General features: G+C 36.2%; 1 protein-coding gene across 4 annotated transcripts in view; it reads right to left on the reverse strand.

Moving 5' to 3' along the window:
• The window catches only part of DZIP3 (DAZ interacting zinc finger protein 3), a 120631-nt gene extending 107033 nt beyond the window's left edge, over nt 1-13598 (reverse strand). The window contains exons 1-2 of one of the 4 annotated variants that reach the window (XR_014294330.1): nt 13381-13598; nt 427-528 (exon numbers count right to left, since the gene is read on the reverse strand). Coding sequence is in view for 3 of the 4 variants with exons in the window: in XM_082624279.1 (XP_082480405.1) it covers nt 427-458 (32 nt within the window). In the remaining variant the exon portion in view is untranslated. The remainder of the gene's footprint in view (nt 1-426; nt 529-13380) is intronic. The other 3 variants (XM_082624279.1, XM_082624278.1, XM_082624280.1) reach the window with 3 other exon arrangements.
• Nucleotides 13599-13669: the final 71 nt, after the last annotated feature.

Here is a 13669-nt window from a genome sequence, read left to right on the forward strand (position 1 = left end):
GTTGCGCTTAGGTTACCTTCTATAAAATGGGAATAATAATAGTACCCACCTCACTGAGTTGTTATGAAGTTTATATAAGTTAATGTTTGTAAACACATTTAAAACAATGCCTGGCAAAAGGTAAGTCTATGTAAGTGCTTGTTAAATGATAAATAAAACATTACTTTGTTGAGAATGGCCCAGGTGTAGCAAACTATGGTACATCTTTCAATTCTTAGCTATTTAGCCAGGGTGTGGTCCTTAGAGAAATTTTCTAAAATTAGATTTTACCCAGTTTACATCTCCCACTAATCAAAATTGCTAAATTGTCTTGAAACATAAGGGTATCTCATTCACACTAGCTTCCCAAAGTTATGTGAAAAAGACCAATGTTATGTCTTCAAAATGCAACAACTGCAGTTGGTTTTTTGTCAACCCATCCCTTACCTCACAAAAAATTCTTCTGGTAGAGAATCCATGCTGCACAATATTCTCTTGCAAGTCTTATTCCAAAGCTTGCAGACTGACTTTTACGACTGCTGTTTAAAGCTGTAAGGAAAGTAATACTTTTAGTGGGAAGGTAGAAGGATTTCATTCTTTCTTCCCACTATCTAAATAGTACATAATCATTACAGAAAATTTTGAAACTGCTATAAAACAAAAATCACAGTTTCATCATCCAAACATAAATCACTGCCTATATTTTAATATGCTTAATTTTTTCCAAGCATAGGTATATCTTACCAATTTGTAATCATATTGAATAGGGAATACTCTACATTACCTTTTTCACCACTGAACACTATATCAAAAGCATCTTTCATGTTATTTTATACTCCTAGTAAACATTCTCAATGGCTACATAACAATTGGTTGACTGGGGTTTCCTTGCCCATTTCCTTACAGTTGGACATTAAGATTGTTTCCCATTTTTTTCATTATAAATTAGTATTGTGATAAACTCCACTGCCTGTGAAGGCTTTTCTATATTTATGATTAATTCCTTACAGTAAATTATCAGGAAATAGAATTCCTAGGTCAAAAGACACAAATATTTTAGGCCTCTAGGTGCATATTGCTAAATGGCTTCCCAAATGGTTTGTAATAATGTATTTCCCAGAGGCATAAGAAGTTTCTCTTTAACATAATCTTGATAGCACTCATTGTTTTCTTTTAGTCTAAAAATAACATTTAGCTACTTTTCCCCAAAATCGTATGATTCTCTCTCCATTAATGAGAGGTGGGATGTAAAGAACTCTTGCATATTTTCTAGTTCAGATATCAATGGATGTTGTGGATATTTCCTGAAGGAAAAAAAAATACTGAGGCAAAATAAATGAAAACAAAGAGGAATAGTGTATTATTAGCATATCCATTTATTTATATTGCTCTCTATTTAACTACCCTAAGACCAATTCTTCTAAAATTAGTTCCATTTGATCTCTTTTGCTGAGAGTTCAAGCCTCCAAACTCCATTGCCCTCTGTTAGGCTGACTTCCCTTTCTGATCCCACTGTACATAAGCCCAGGAAGTGTTAGAGTGAAAGCAGGTAAAACTATTGCTTGGTGCTATGGGACAAAGAAAGAAATGATGAGGAAAAAAGAAAAGAAAGTGGCAGCAATAGCATAAATAAAACAGACCTAGAGTGTCTTGCTGCCAAGCACAAGACTGGATAAAGTTTCTCATTTGTTGCCTCTAGACTGCTTATTTCAGTAACTGGGTAGCCAGTTTCTCTAACAGCATATTAATATACACCCATAAATTAGATTGATAGAGCTTTTGGAGACCCATTACTAAAAGGCAATTCAGCAGAGGTAATACTTAAATCAAGAAAATATATTCCACAAGATCATCTGTAAGTCACCTGTTAAGAATTCAGATTGTATTTAGTCAAAGGAACATTGTTTTAAATGAGGCCGAGTCTCCCAAAAAGTCAGAAAAAGCCAACAACACATAGAGGGGAAGAAAGAACTGTAGGACCTGAACCATCCTAAGCCTTGAGGGTTGAGAATCCTATCATTAACAAACTTATGGAGAGGGGACAACTCAGTTTCTGGTGTAAGGGCTAAAAGAAGTCCTGAGGGGATCATCTGAAAAACAAGTATTCCTAATCATGATACCAGCTATTTTCTGTATTTGACTCACATCAGCTCTCAGTTACACAGAAAGGCTGGAGAAACAAGGGTAATTCTCCAACAATTCAATGTTAGCTGATACTTCTTAATCAAAACACAAGTGCAAAGATTCACACACACAAACTCACACTAAATTCCCTCATTTAAAATGGAGCTAACACCTCTTAGTTTCTTGCCCATCCCTAATAAAACACTTCTTGTTGTATGAATATAATTCACCTATTCAGAATCTAGTTCTGTACATTATTTTGTACTTTTAGTCTTATTTTAAAAACTCAGTATACAAAGTCATATGCCTATTAAAATTTGCATTCTCTATCCAAATACGGTTGAAATATACAACCTAGAGCCCATAATGAAGCAGAGAGAGGTTGGACAAACCTTGTTATCCTTTCACACTAAATCAGATCTGCTTCATTTCTTTAATAAAGCTGTATAGAAAAGGACATGGCTTTGAGAATTGTAGGATTGTGATCAAACTTTTTCTTTTATGGTTTCCTTAACCTCCCTGGTTATTTTAATAAAAAGTAACAGGCATTATTTCATAGCCAGAGCATACAAACGTGTGCCTTTTCCAGACAAAACAATCCTCTCATTTTCAGAATTTAAAAGCTCGGACGTGGATAATTCCCCTTCTAATAAGCTCTCCTTCAGTTAGTAGCTGTTTGCACAGATCACAGTGAGGCTGAAGAGAAAGGAGGAAAATCCTCTGGCAACAAGGCAAAGAGGATGGAAGGCCGCTGCTAAGCTATTCAGTGTTCAGCTTGAAAAAGATATAAAATTAATTAATCAATAAATCAGAAGCTATTTGGATACTGAATTAAGAGTTAAGAAAGGCTAATGGCTTTCTTTTTCAGCCTGCTTTAAGATACAACCCGATGTGAATCTCTGTGATGAAAGGTTTTCCAGAGGAGGCTCATCAATCCCATCATTTCCCAGAAGCTGAGCTAACACGTGTAGCAAGCCCTACAGGCAACAGCTGCAGCAGTAGCACTTTACAGCCTCTGCTGGGAGCGAAGGTGTAAGTGCCTATAGCAACAGAAAGGAAGGAGCCAGCCTGAAACGCTACCACTGTACTTCTGAAATAATCCGAAGCCCTTACCATTCTAGAAGAGGCTGAAGGAAACCTGTAAAATCAGTGTTAACATGGGAGAAATGGTGAATCCAGTTTCCCCTGGTGTAGTCATTTCAATAGACTTTCCCTGTCAGCAGGAACCGTAACATTTACTCTGCCTTCCTGGAATTGAGAAACAGCTCTTCCGCAGGAACTCTTCAGGTTCTGGCTGGTTGATCATAGGGCAAGTTAAAGTTCAGTGTCAATTTACAGCACACCTTTATCCACCAACCAAAATGATTTTATCTGCAGGCTGTTTTACTGGTTGAAAAATAAGGTATTGCCATCCATTTCTTGAAACAGTAAAATACCTTTCTTACTGCTCCCTCTATCTGAACTTCCAGTTACTACTTTTCCTCTTACCTACTGAAATTATAACAAGTTTTTAAATTGGAAAGGCTTTTCTTTCACTACTTTTAAAGCTGTGCAAATTCACATCAAAGTAGGCACAGCTCATCTATAATTTTCCAATCATTCATTTAAACATTTACATTGTAGCACTCCTGTCGCCTCCCTCAACTGTATATTATATAAGTACATTGCCTTTAAATCCACTCAAATGATCATCTTAAGTCACCTGACCAAGTTAGAGGCTCTAATTGGCCAAAAAGGTTACATTTCAATGTGTGGGTGATGTTCCATGGTCCCATGAATTTGCTACCCTTGTCAGCTCTGGCACTTACAGATCACACAATGCCAGGTGGGAAAAGTGAAAAATACCAGTGTAAAAAACAGTAAAAATAAAGTTTGCTTTTCTCAATGCTACTAGCTTGAAAACAAAATAATATACTTGGTATTCTTCAGGACAGGAGTCCAATTATTGAGAACTTTCCTTATGCCAACTAAATCAGGGTTTCTTGGCACTATTGACATTTGGGCTGGATAAATCTTGGTTACGCGAAGTTATCCTATGCATTTTTAGGATGTTTAGCAACATCCCTAGCTATCCAGTATATGTCAGTAGCAACTATCTCCCATCTCTCAGCCCCACTGTGACAACCAAAAATGTCTCCAAACGCTGCCAAATGTCCTCTAGGGGACAAAATTCCCCACAGTTGAGAACCACCTAACTAAATGAATGAGTTAAAATGAAAGGTTAATTAAATGAACATATAACAGATTGTTTTCAGCAATAAAAATAGGACCATCCTGTTATTAGGTGTCATGTATTATATAAACACAACAAATCATTTGTCTACAAGAAAGAAAAATGACAAAGTATCTCATTTAGTTTCCATCAATGTCAAAAGTAAGTTGAGAGGATGCATAGAATTGGTAGTTAAGAGCACAGAGACATTGGAGCCAGTCTGCAAGGGTATGTAAGTCAGCTTCGACACATACTAGCTATGCAACCTTGTGTGGAATTAACATCTCAGTTTCCTCATCTGAAAAATGTGGAGATAAAGATGATCCATGCTTCACAGGGTTGTTGTGAAGAGTACATGTTTAAAACATGTAATTGAACAGTACCTGGCACATAGTAAGGACTATGTAAGGGTTCCTATCATCATCTTCATTTAATTTTGTTTAAATTTGTGGCGGAATTAGTTCACTTTTCTTACAATTCTCTACCTTAGAGAAAAGCTATTGTATGAAAAGGAATGGTAATAATGAGACTTTAAGAATTGGGACAGAAAATTTTTTCAAATATATCCCATATGGTATAAATGGCGGTTTAGTTTGCATATGTTCGGCACTTTGCATTTTCCACATCAGCACATATTCATCTGCCATATTCTTTAAACTGCATAATATGCCGTTGTTAAAAATTTATCATTTTACCAGACCACTATTGATAAATACATCGTGTCCAGTTTGTGTTTGTTTGTGGGTTTGCTTCTTTTTTTTTGCTATGATGAACAATGCTGCAATAAACAATCTTGAATATGCAACTTGGTAAAATTTTAAAAGCTATTTTAAAAGCTGAATTTACTATTTCAGCACTGAATTAAATGTACTCCAGAAGTTCTTGGGTCTGTTAATAAAGCACACCCTGATAATGCTACTTATCACTTCTGCTAGATTTTACCAAAAGAATTCCAAAACACTCCTTAAAGTTGAGATGTGAGATGTTTTAGCCACATATGAGAAGTACAGTAACCAGTTCAAGGCTGAAAAAACTATGAAGAGGACATTTTCTAGGAATGACTCAAGACATTTTGATGGGAGTTCCTTAAAACCAAACTTCTAACCATTACTGATCTGACTATATCTGCTAGCCAAGCAGCAACAGCCATTCTCGGTGGCTTTGAAAGGAGTAAAGCAGGTGTTCTATGGCTCTAGCACTCTCAAAGTCTATTTCTCACGTTAGATAGATGCAGGTAAACAAGAAGGGCTAGGGCCATCAGGTTAAACTCAAAGAATAACATGTTGAGGCTGTACCACTAGTTTATCAGCTGTGTGAAGAATAGGTGAAATATACTGATTATTTCATTCTCTAATTTTCCATTAATTTCTTCCATTTTGTATTTGTTTAGGTTCTTGGCAAGGCCTCAAAATGAACATACCTAGGCAAGGGAGGCCAAAACACTATTTTCCCACAAGGAAAAAATACATAGTTTGCTTAAGTAGACCCCAGGACTGAGAGACAATGGTTGGAAAATCTTTGCAAAAGTTATCAGAAACCAAACATATTTTCTGCCCCAAAATATCAGGGTACTCACTGTCCATCTCAGCTCTTGCCATTTAGCAAAGATCATTGTTAGCATTATCTGGGAGTTTACACCAGGAAGCAAGAAACTTGCAATGCATACCCAATGCCCCATATTTATAAATCTGCCAATATAGGGAACATCCTTGCCAAAATTAGCATCTTGTCTGAAGCAGGTATTTGATTCTCTTCAGATCTATTCAGTCACTATTCCTGGAGTTACAAAAGCAAACCTACAGAATATATACATTAATTTGTTACAAATATATGGAATGTATTGTACCTACAAAAATACGCACAGGTTAGAATTCACCTGAAAAAAAATCCAAATATTAAACTACCCATCAGTTTCACATTAATTGCAGATAGCACTGCCAAAACCATGCTGTTCAAAAATGTAGCCTGGACTGTTAGAAGGACCATATGTTACCCCTAAGCAAATTCTCCAAAAGTGGAATATTTTCAGCAATTTAAAAGTATTATGTTGTCATAACAGTTGTTAGACAATAATGAAAAAAAAGAAACAAGACTAAAGATATGACACGTGGAGATGATAATCAAGAATGGAATGGAGAATACAGTATGTACTTGACTCTCCCAACAACAATGACCCTACCCAAATCCAACTTGATTCTCTGTCAAGGTTAAAGATTTTGGAGAAGTCCCTAATTTTTTGGATCACATACTTCTAAAGGAGTAAATTCTGAAGATATGTGAATACACTGAAAATAGATGAATAGCAATGCTATTGTAGGTACTACTATAATATAAAATAAAAAAGAATGAGATTAAAATAAGCAAAGAGGGGCTTCCCTGGTGGCATAGTGGTTGAGAGTCCGCCTGCCGATGCAGGGGACACGGGTTCGTGCCCCGGTCCGGGAAGATCCCACATGCTGCGGAGCGGCTGGGCCCGTGAGCCATGGCCGCTGAGCCTGCGCGTCTGGAGCCTGTGCTCCGCAACGGGAGAGGCCACAACAGTGAGAGGCCCGCGTACCGCAAAAATAAATAAATAAATAATAAGCAAAAAGAAAATTTCTAATATTTGTTCCCACACCCTAATAGTCAGTTTCACATATCTCAGGTGTGCATATTCTACTTTGGACAGCCCTGTCTCGGAAAATGACTTCACATTTTAATTCAGGAAACAGATATATACCCATTTCATGAACTTGATAATATCTATTTCCTAAAAGACTAGAAATTTTTAAATGAGATATGCAAAGGGCCCTGCTCTGCACAAAGGAGGCTTTCAACAAATACTAGTTATAATTAAAAATGATTACCATACCTTACCTTAAAATAAAAGTACATCATTTTCATCATTACTTATCTGAAAAATGAGATTCAGAAACAATGGATAGTACCTTTTTTTTTTTAAGGAAAACTTCTGATTTGGGGATATGAAATTAGATGTGAAAATGCGGGATAAAACATTTACCCAAATTATCCAAACCTTGTATTCTTAATATAGAGTTGAAGTCTGTGAAATGTACTTAAAAAAATCAGGGCTTCCCTGGTGGCGCAGTGGTTGAGAGTCCGCCTGCCGATGCAGGGGACACGGGTTCATGCCCCGGTCCGGGAGGATCCCACATGCCACGGAGTGGCTAGGCCCATGAGCCATGGCCGCTGAGCCTGCACGTCCAGAGCCCGTGCTCCGCAACGGGAGAGGCCACGACAATGAGAGGCCCGCGTACCGCAAAAAAAAAAAAAAAAATCAGGAACTGTCTGAAAAGTAAGAAAGTTAATTTCATGGTTTGGCAAATTAGCTTAATCATAATACTTGATAGTTGGGAGAGAAAACAGGAATAATAATTACAAAGGGAGAATAATTTTGGTTTATTTCGGTTTTCTGGCTTTGTGATGAAGGTTAACATTTCTGAAAATTAAGAGTTGACATTAACTGTACTGACTGTTTCCTAGCTCTGTGTAAAGGGTAAAATCAATTTAATATTAGTACATATTTGAATTGTTTTAACCATAGTGGGGACACAGTATCCAAATGACCCCATGCCTAGACCTCTGCCAATTTTCTACCACTGATTTCTTTGCCTTGAATCTTTGGAACCTGGGCCAATGGAATTTCCGTTCTGCTGTTTATGCCTATTGAATAAGCTCTTAGTTTTAGATTTGGCCCCATGCCCTCACTAGCATGGAATTCCCAGAGTCAGGAAATTTTTTTTTCTTTTTCTAAATCCCTTGCTACATCCCCAGTGCCTAGTACCTGGCACACTTTAAGCATGCAATATTAATTTAAAGAATGAAGCCACCCATCCTTCTGCATAGTTCAAGGTCTCTGAAGGCAGAAGTAAAGAGTGAACCTGTATGTAGATTAAGACTTCCTTCTTTGTCGACCTAGAGTCTTCTTTTAGAAGTCAAAAGCAGCCCAGATGCTGCAGCTAAGATGGATCGCTATAGACAACCATGGGGTCAAGATACATCGCCTGTCCTCTGGCAACTACTTCTCAGTGTTTTTTGTTGGTTCTTCACATCTCTCCAACCTCTAAATACTTAAGTACTTTGGGGTTCAGTCTTTTCTATCCTACTCACACTATAACGTTTAGTCTCCAGGCTTTAAATTTTTATATCTGGCCTTGACCTCTCCCTTAACTACAAATAATATATTCAACAGCCCAATGAATAGCTCCCAGATGTCTAGTAGACACCTTGTCATAACTGAAATTGAGCTCAAGATATCTCCCCTACCCCACAAAACAGCTAAAGCAGAGCTACCCAGCCAAGTCATGCCTTGATCAGACTAACTGCACTCAACCCACAGACCAAGAAATAAATGTTCATGGTTTTAACCACTGAGTTTTGAGGTGATTTGTTATGCAGCAAATACTGATCAATACTCCACCCTAACTAAAATTGCAATTCTCCATCCTGACTCTGATATTTCCTATCCCCCTTCCCTGTTTTTTCCTATACTGCACTTATTACTGATGTTAATATATTTTACTTATGTCTTTTTTTTTTTTTGCTATATCTCCCATTAAAATAAAAGCTCTACTTGGGTAGACATTTTTTGTCTATTTGATTCACTGCTGTACCCCCAGAACCTAGAAATGTACATGCCACTCAAGCTAGCATTAAATATATAGTGGGTAAATGAATTAACAATCAGCTCTGGGTTCACACCTCTGATACAATTCCCTTAGTACAATATTCAGTATTCTACAAACTCTGAACATTCATCAAAAATACAGTTCATGACACATACAGTTCATGATACATACAGTTCATGAATAATACAGTATGATTCATCTAATATGACTTAAACCCTGGTCATGAGACATTAAAAAATTCCATTTTACTATTCAGCATTGAAGATATGCTCTTTTTAAGTTTTTCCAGAAGAAATAAAGGAGCTTCCCAGCCCTTGAGTTGTAAGCTCCTAAGCAAATTTTGCTTAACTCCCTTAAATGTGTTTCCTGAACTATAAATTATGAAAAATACCTACATCAAATACAAAGAACAGACAGGAATAAAAATGTACAAAGAAGAGTGATTTCATGCCACTCCTTGATGAAGGAATTGCATACTTAATATTTTGCCTTAAAAAAATATTATGTGTTCCTACAGCATTCTATTTCTCTTGAAAAGCACTTATTCTGGTTTGCTACTTTCCCAACAGACTCTAAGATCTTTGAAAAATAACTAGCATTCAGTGAATATTTGATAAATGAATGAATATTAGCATTTAAAAAATATTTACCAGAATGATTAAAATAATTAAACATTTTTTAACTACAAAATGCGGATGCTCACTTTAGCTACTGTCTTTTTAAATTTTTCTGGCATGAATAATCTTTAATAAAAATATAGTATGGAAATATACTACGTCTTCAACTTCTAAAAAATTATAAAAAGAATAAAAGAAAAATATATTTATATGGATGAAAATTTAAAGATAAAAGTAAAATTAGTTATTCTGAAGAAAAAAACATTTAATAAAACCAAAGTTGCTTCTTCAAAACTGAATAAAACAGACAAACCCCTGGAAAGCCCCACTAAGAAAACAGATAACATTATAATGAAAATGGAAATTCAAATCTACAAAGAGATTAAGAGAATTATTGTATACTGATGTAACTTTACATCAATAAATTTTCAAATTTAGAGAAATAGTTGGTATGCTAAAAATTTTTATTTCCAAAGCTAACACAAGATAGAAAAAATTATCAGATCAATAACCATATTACAAAGTCAAATATTTTCTAAAGATCTACCACTAAATAAGCTATCAAGCTTGATTTTATAGGCCAGTTGTACATAATCTACAAGGATCAAATGATTCTATTTGATTCTCATTATTCTACAGCATAGAAAAAAAGATGGAAAATTTCCAATTCATTTTTCATAAGTAACATACAATCCAAACTCCAAAAGAGAGAATAAAGAAAAATTATTTTAAATTCTCCCAAACATAAATATAAAATCCTGAATAAAATATCTGCAGCATAGCAAATATAAGGTTTGCTACTACTTCTTGTGTGACCTTGGGCAAATTACTTCATCTCGCTCTCAGTTTTTTCCATCTGTAAAATGAAGATCATAATAGTACCTAAAGCATGACATTATAAAGATTAAACAGTTAAGTTCTTAGAACAGTGCTTGGCACATGGCAAATGCTCAATATGTGTTAGCTATTATTATCCTAAAAATAAAATCAATATAATCCACTTCATTATTATTTTAAAGGGAAAAATAAGATATATAAACATTTAATAATTTTTTTAGCAGACATTTCGGCAAATCTTTAAATGAAACTGGTATAAAAGGCAATCGCCAAAACATTTTAAAGAATAGTTATCTCACGACAATAGCATAAATTATACTAAGTGTTAAAATACTGGTCATTCCCATTCAATTAAGTAATAAGACTACAATATTCAATATCATTATGATAATTCCATACCTTAAAGATTACACTAATGAAATAAAGTATGACAACAAATATTGGAAGGGATGAAATTATTATTTGCAGATGATATATAGCTAGAAAATCTAAGAGAGGAAGCAAAACTGAATCAATAAGGAATGTTAGTCAGTAGGCTGGATAAAAGACATACCCAAAATCAGTTTCTCTTTTAACAGTAGCAATAACAAATAAAAAATTTATAGGAGAAAAAGAGAACCCACTCACAGTAACAAAAATTACATAATACCCAGGAATAAATTTAATGAGAATGGTACAAGACTATATAAGCTATATTAAATTCCATTGAACATAAAATACAACCTGAATACTTAATACTGACTACCTCAGCAGTTTCTATATCTTCTCTATCACCCAATCTAGAAACTTGGAATCCCTTCTAGTTTCATCCCTCTCCTCACTCTTCACATTTGAAATCATTCACTAAGTCCTGCCTATTTCACCTCATATATATTTCTCAAATTTGTCATCTTTTTGCTATCTCCACTTCAATTATCTCGGCTATCCTTTGGAAAGATTCCGGTATATTAAATATTCTCCCTACTTCTGGTCTTATCCTCCTCAGAATCATAGCCTGTCTAGCTACCAGGGTAATCAATCTAAAACACAAACCTAACTAGATTAGGCCCCAGTTTAAAACCAGAGATCACCACTGAATTCAGGATGGAGTCCAAGCTCAAGGTTAATAAACCCTTCAGTCATTTGGACCCAGCTTCATCTCCTCCTCCTCCTTTCCCATCTTTTTGGGTCTTAAAACATGGCTCTGTTTCTCATATTAGGATACGCAAGTATCTCCGACAAAAGATACTTCTGCTCACAGCTACCACAAGTGGTATACCCTACTAAATTTACATCAATTTTTGGTGAAGATTTTTTGAGAAAGACGTTATTTTACACTAAAATAAATACGGAAGAGATGCAAAATTTGTGACTGCTCAAGTTAAAACGCAAGATTTCGAAGAAAGATGGCACTTACAGCAAACAGCTTTGACCCTTTCCCTCAGGTCAAAATGGGGATAATCATGATGTATTTGTCATTATTAGTGAAAAATCTGACACTGCCAAACTGCTATCACTGTATTTGCCAAGGAGCTAAGATGTAACTAATACTTGCTGAGAACATAACTATGCCAGGCAACTGTTCTAAATTCTTCGTTAGTTAACTCATTTTATAATAACTTGACATGATTTCATCTCTACTACTCTCACACTTGCTCTCTACTCCAGCCATAGTGGTGTCCTTGCTGTTCCTTACACACATTCTCAGGCTCCCATTTCAAGGCCTTTGCCCTTGCTATTCTACCTAGAAATCTTTCCCCTTAGAGAGCATAGGTCTCTTTTTCAACTCCTTGTAGTACTGATATTTCCTCCAATGTTGTTTTCTCTATCCTGACCTCCCATTTCCCTTCCTTTTAACCATAACTCTAGAAGAATAATTCTCTATCTTTTTTCTCCATTTCGCTTTCTTTACTGTGCTTGTTATTTTTCTTTCCCCTATCAGAAGGTAATGGTGGGATTTTTGTTTTATGACAATAGGATTTTTACGTTATTCACTGAATCTAGTGCCTAGACCACTGCCTAGAACATTCTAGGCTCTAATTATTTACTGAAGGAACAACTTTATGAAACAGATACTACTGTTAGTCAAATTTTACTTTATGAAGAGACTGAAGCAGTCAGAATTTGCCTGTGATCCCACAGTAAAAGGTACAGCTAGGATTTGTAAGCAGACAGCCTGGCTTCACTCTTCACCACAACTGCATGATGCCTCTAATTTGTGTGATGAATTCCACATGTAGGATCTACTTAGTACATTTCCTTGATTAGACAGTTCCTTCCCAGCCGGTTCCCTGACTGGCAGGTTTAGCGCATTTTATACAGTCAATTGTTTACAGAATGAATAAATGCATAAATACATTAATTACCCAATGATTTACGCCTCAATTATTATTTTAAGCTTTCAGACTTAATTTTTAACTTAATATAAAAATAATTCCTGCCTTTAAAAATACAGTGACGTAGAATACTTTCTTTGAATTGACAAAACATGATTTCTGACAAATGGTTTAATTAAAAGGACGTGTACCCTATTCTTAAAATTTTATCCAAACTGGCTTTTAAAGCTTCATTCAACACTAGCATACATTAAGCAAAAAGCTCCAGAACCAACCTGACTCATTTCATTATATATACATGCATAATATTATCTCTGATGAAAAACCGCGAACAGTGCCATTTCCTTAGACACCAAGATTAATAAAACAATCAACTACGCCAGATAAAAACAGCACCTTCACTTACAAAAACTGACACTAATCAGAACACCCTCCGGAGCAACACTTGGCCCAGGAGTCACCTGGACCAGCTTTCTCAAATAAATTTGACAACCACTATCATAAGGGCATGACTAACTTGCCACCGAATCCGAATGGCCATAGGTTTACTATAAGAAACAAACATTCCAGAGTAGAAGGGGTGGACAAATGAGCGGTTTTAAAAAGAGGCCCCTCCCAGGCCGCCTCAAATTCTAGAGCCCAAGATTCTCCTCCTCAGAGCTCCTCACCGTGTCTAGACTAAGGGGAAGCGACCATTTCTCAAGTAGAGGATGATGCACAAAGGAAAAACTGGCCATCCAGCGTGAAGGCCGAGGAAGCAAACGCAAACACAGCGCACTGGTTAACAGAGACCCCCCGGGCGCCCACCGGCCCACCGCCCCTTCACAGGTGGAGCCGCAATTGCACTTCTCGCGAGACGTCTCATCTTCACGGGATCTCGAACTGAAACCTCGCGGCTTTTCGGATCAGGGGGTCTAAAAGGACAACTCCCAGCCCGCCTCACGGACTCACAAAGGG

Source organism: Mesoplodon mirus (genome assembly GCF_964341445.2).
Source record: "Mesoplodon mirus genome assembly, chromosome: 6".
NCBI classification, from domain to species: domain Eukaryota; kingdom Metazoa; phylum Chordata; class Mammalia; order Artiodactyla; family Ziphiidae; genus Mesoplodon; species Mesoplodon mirus.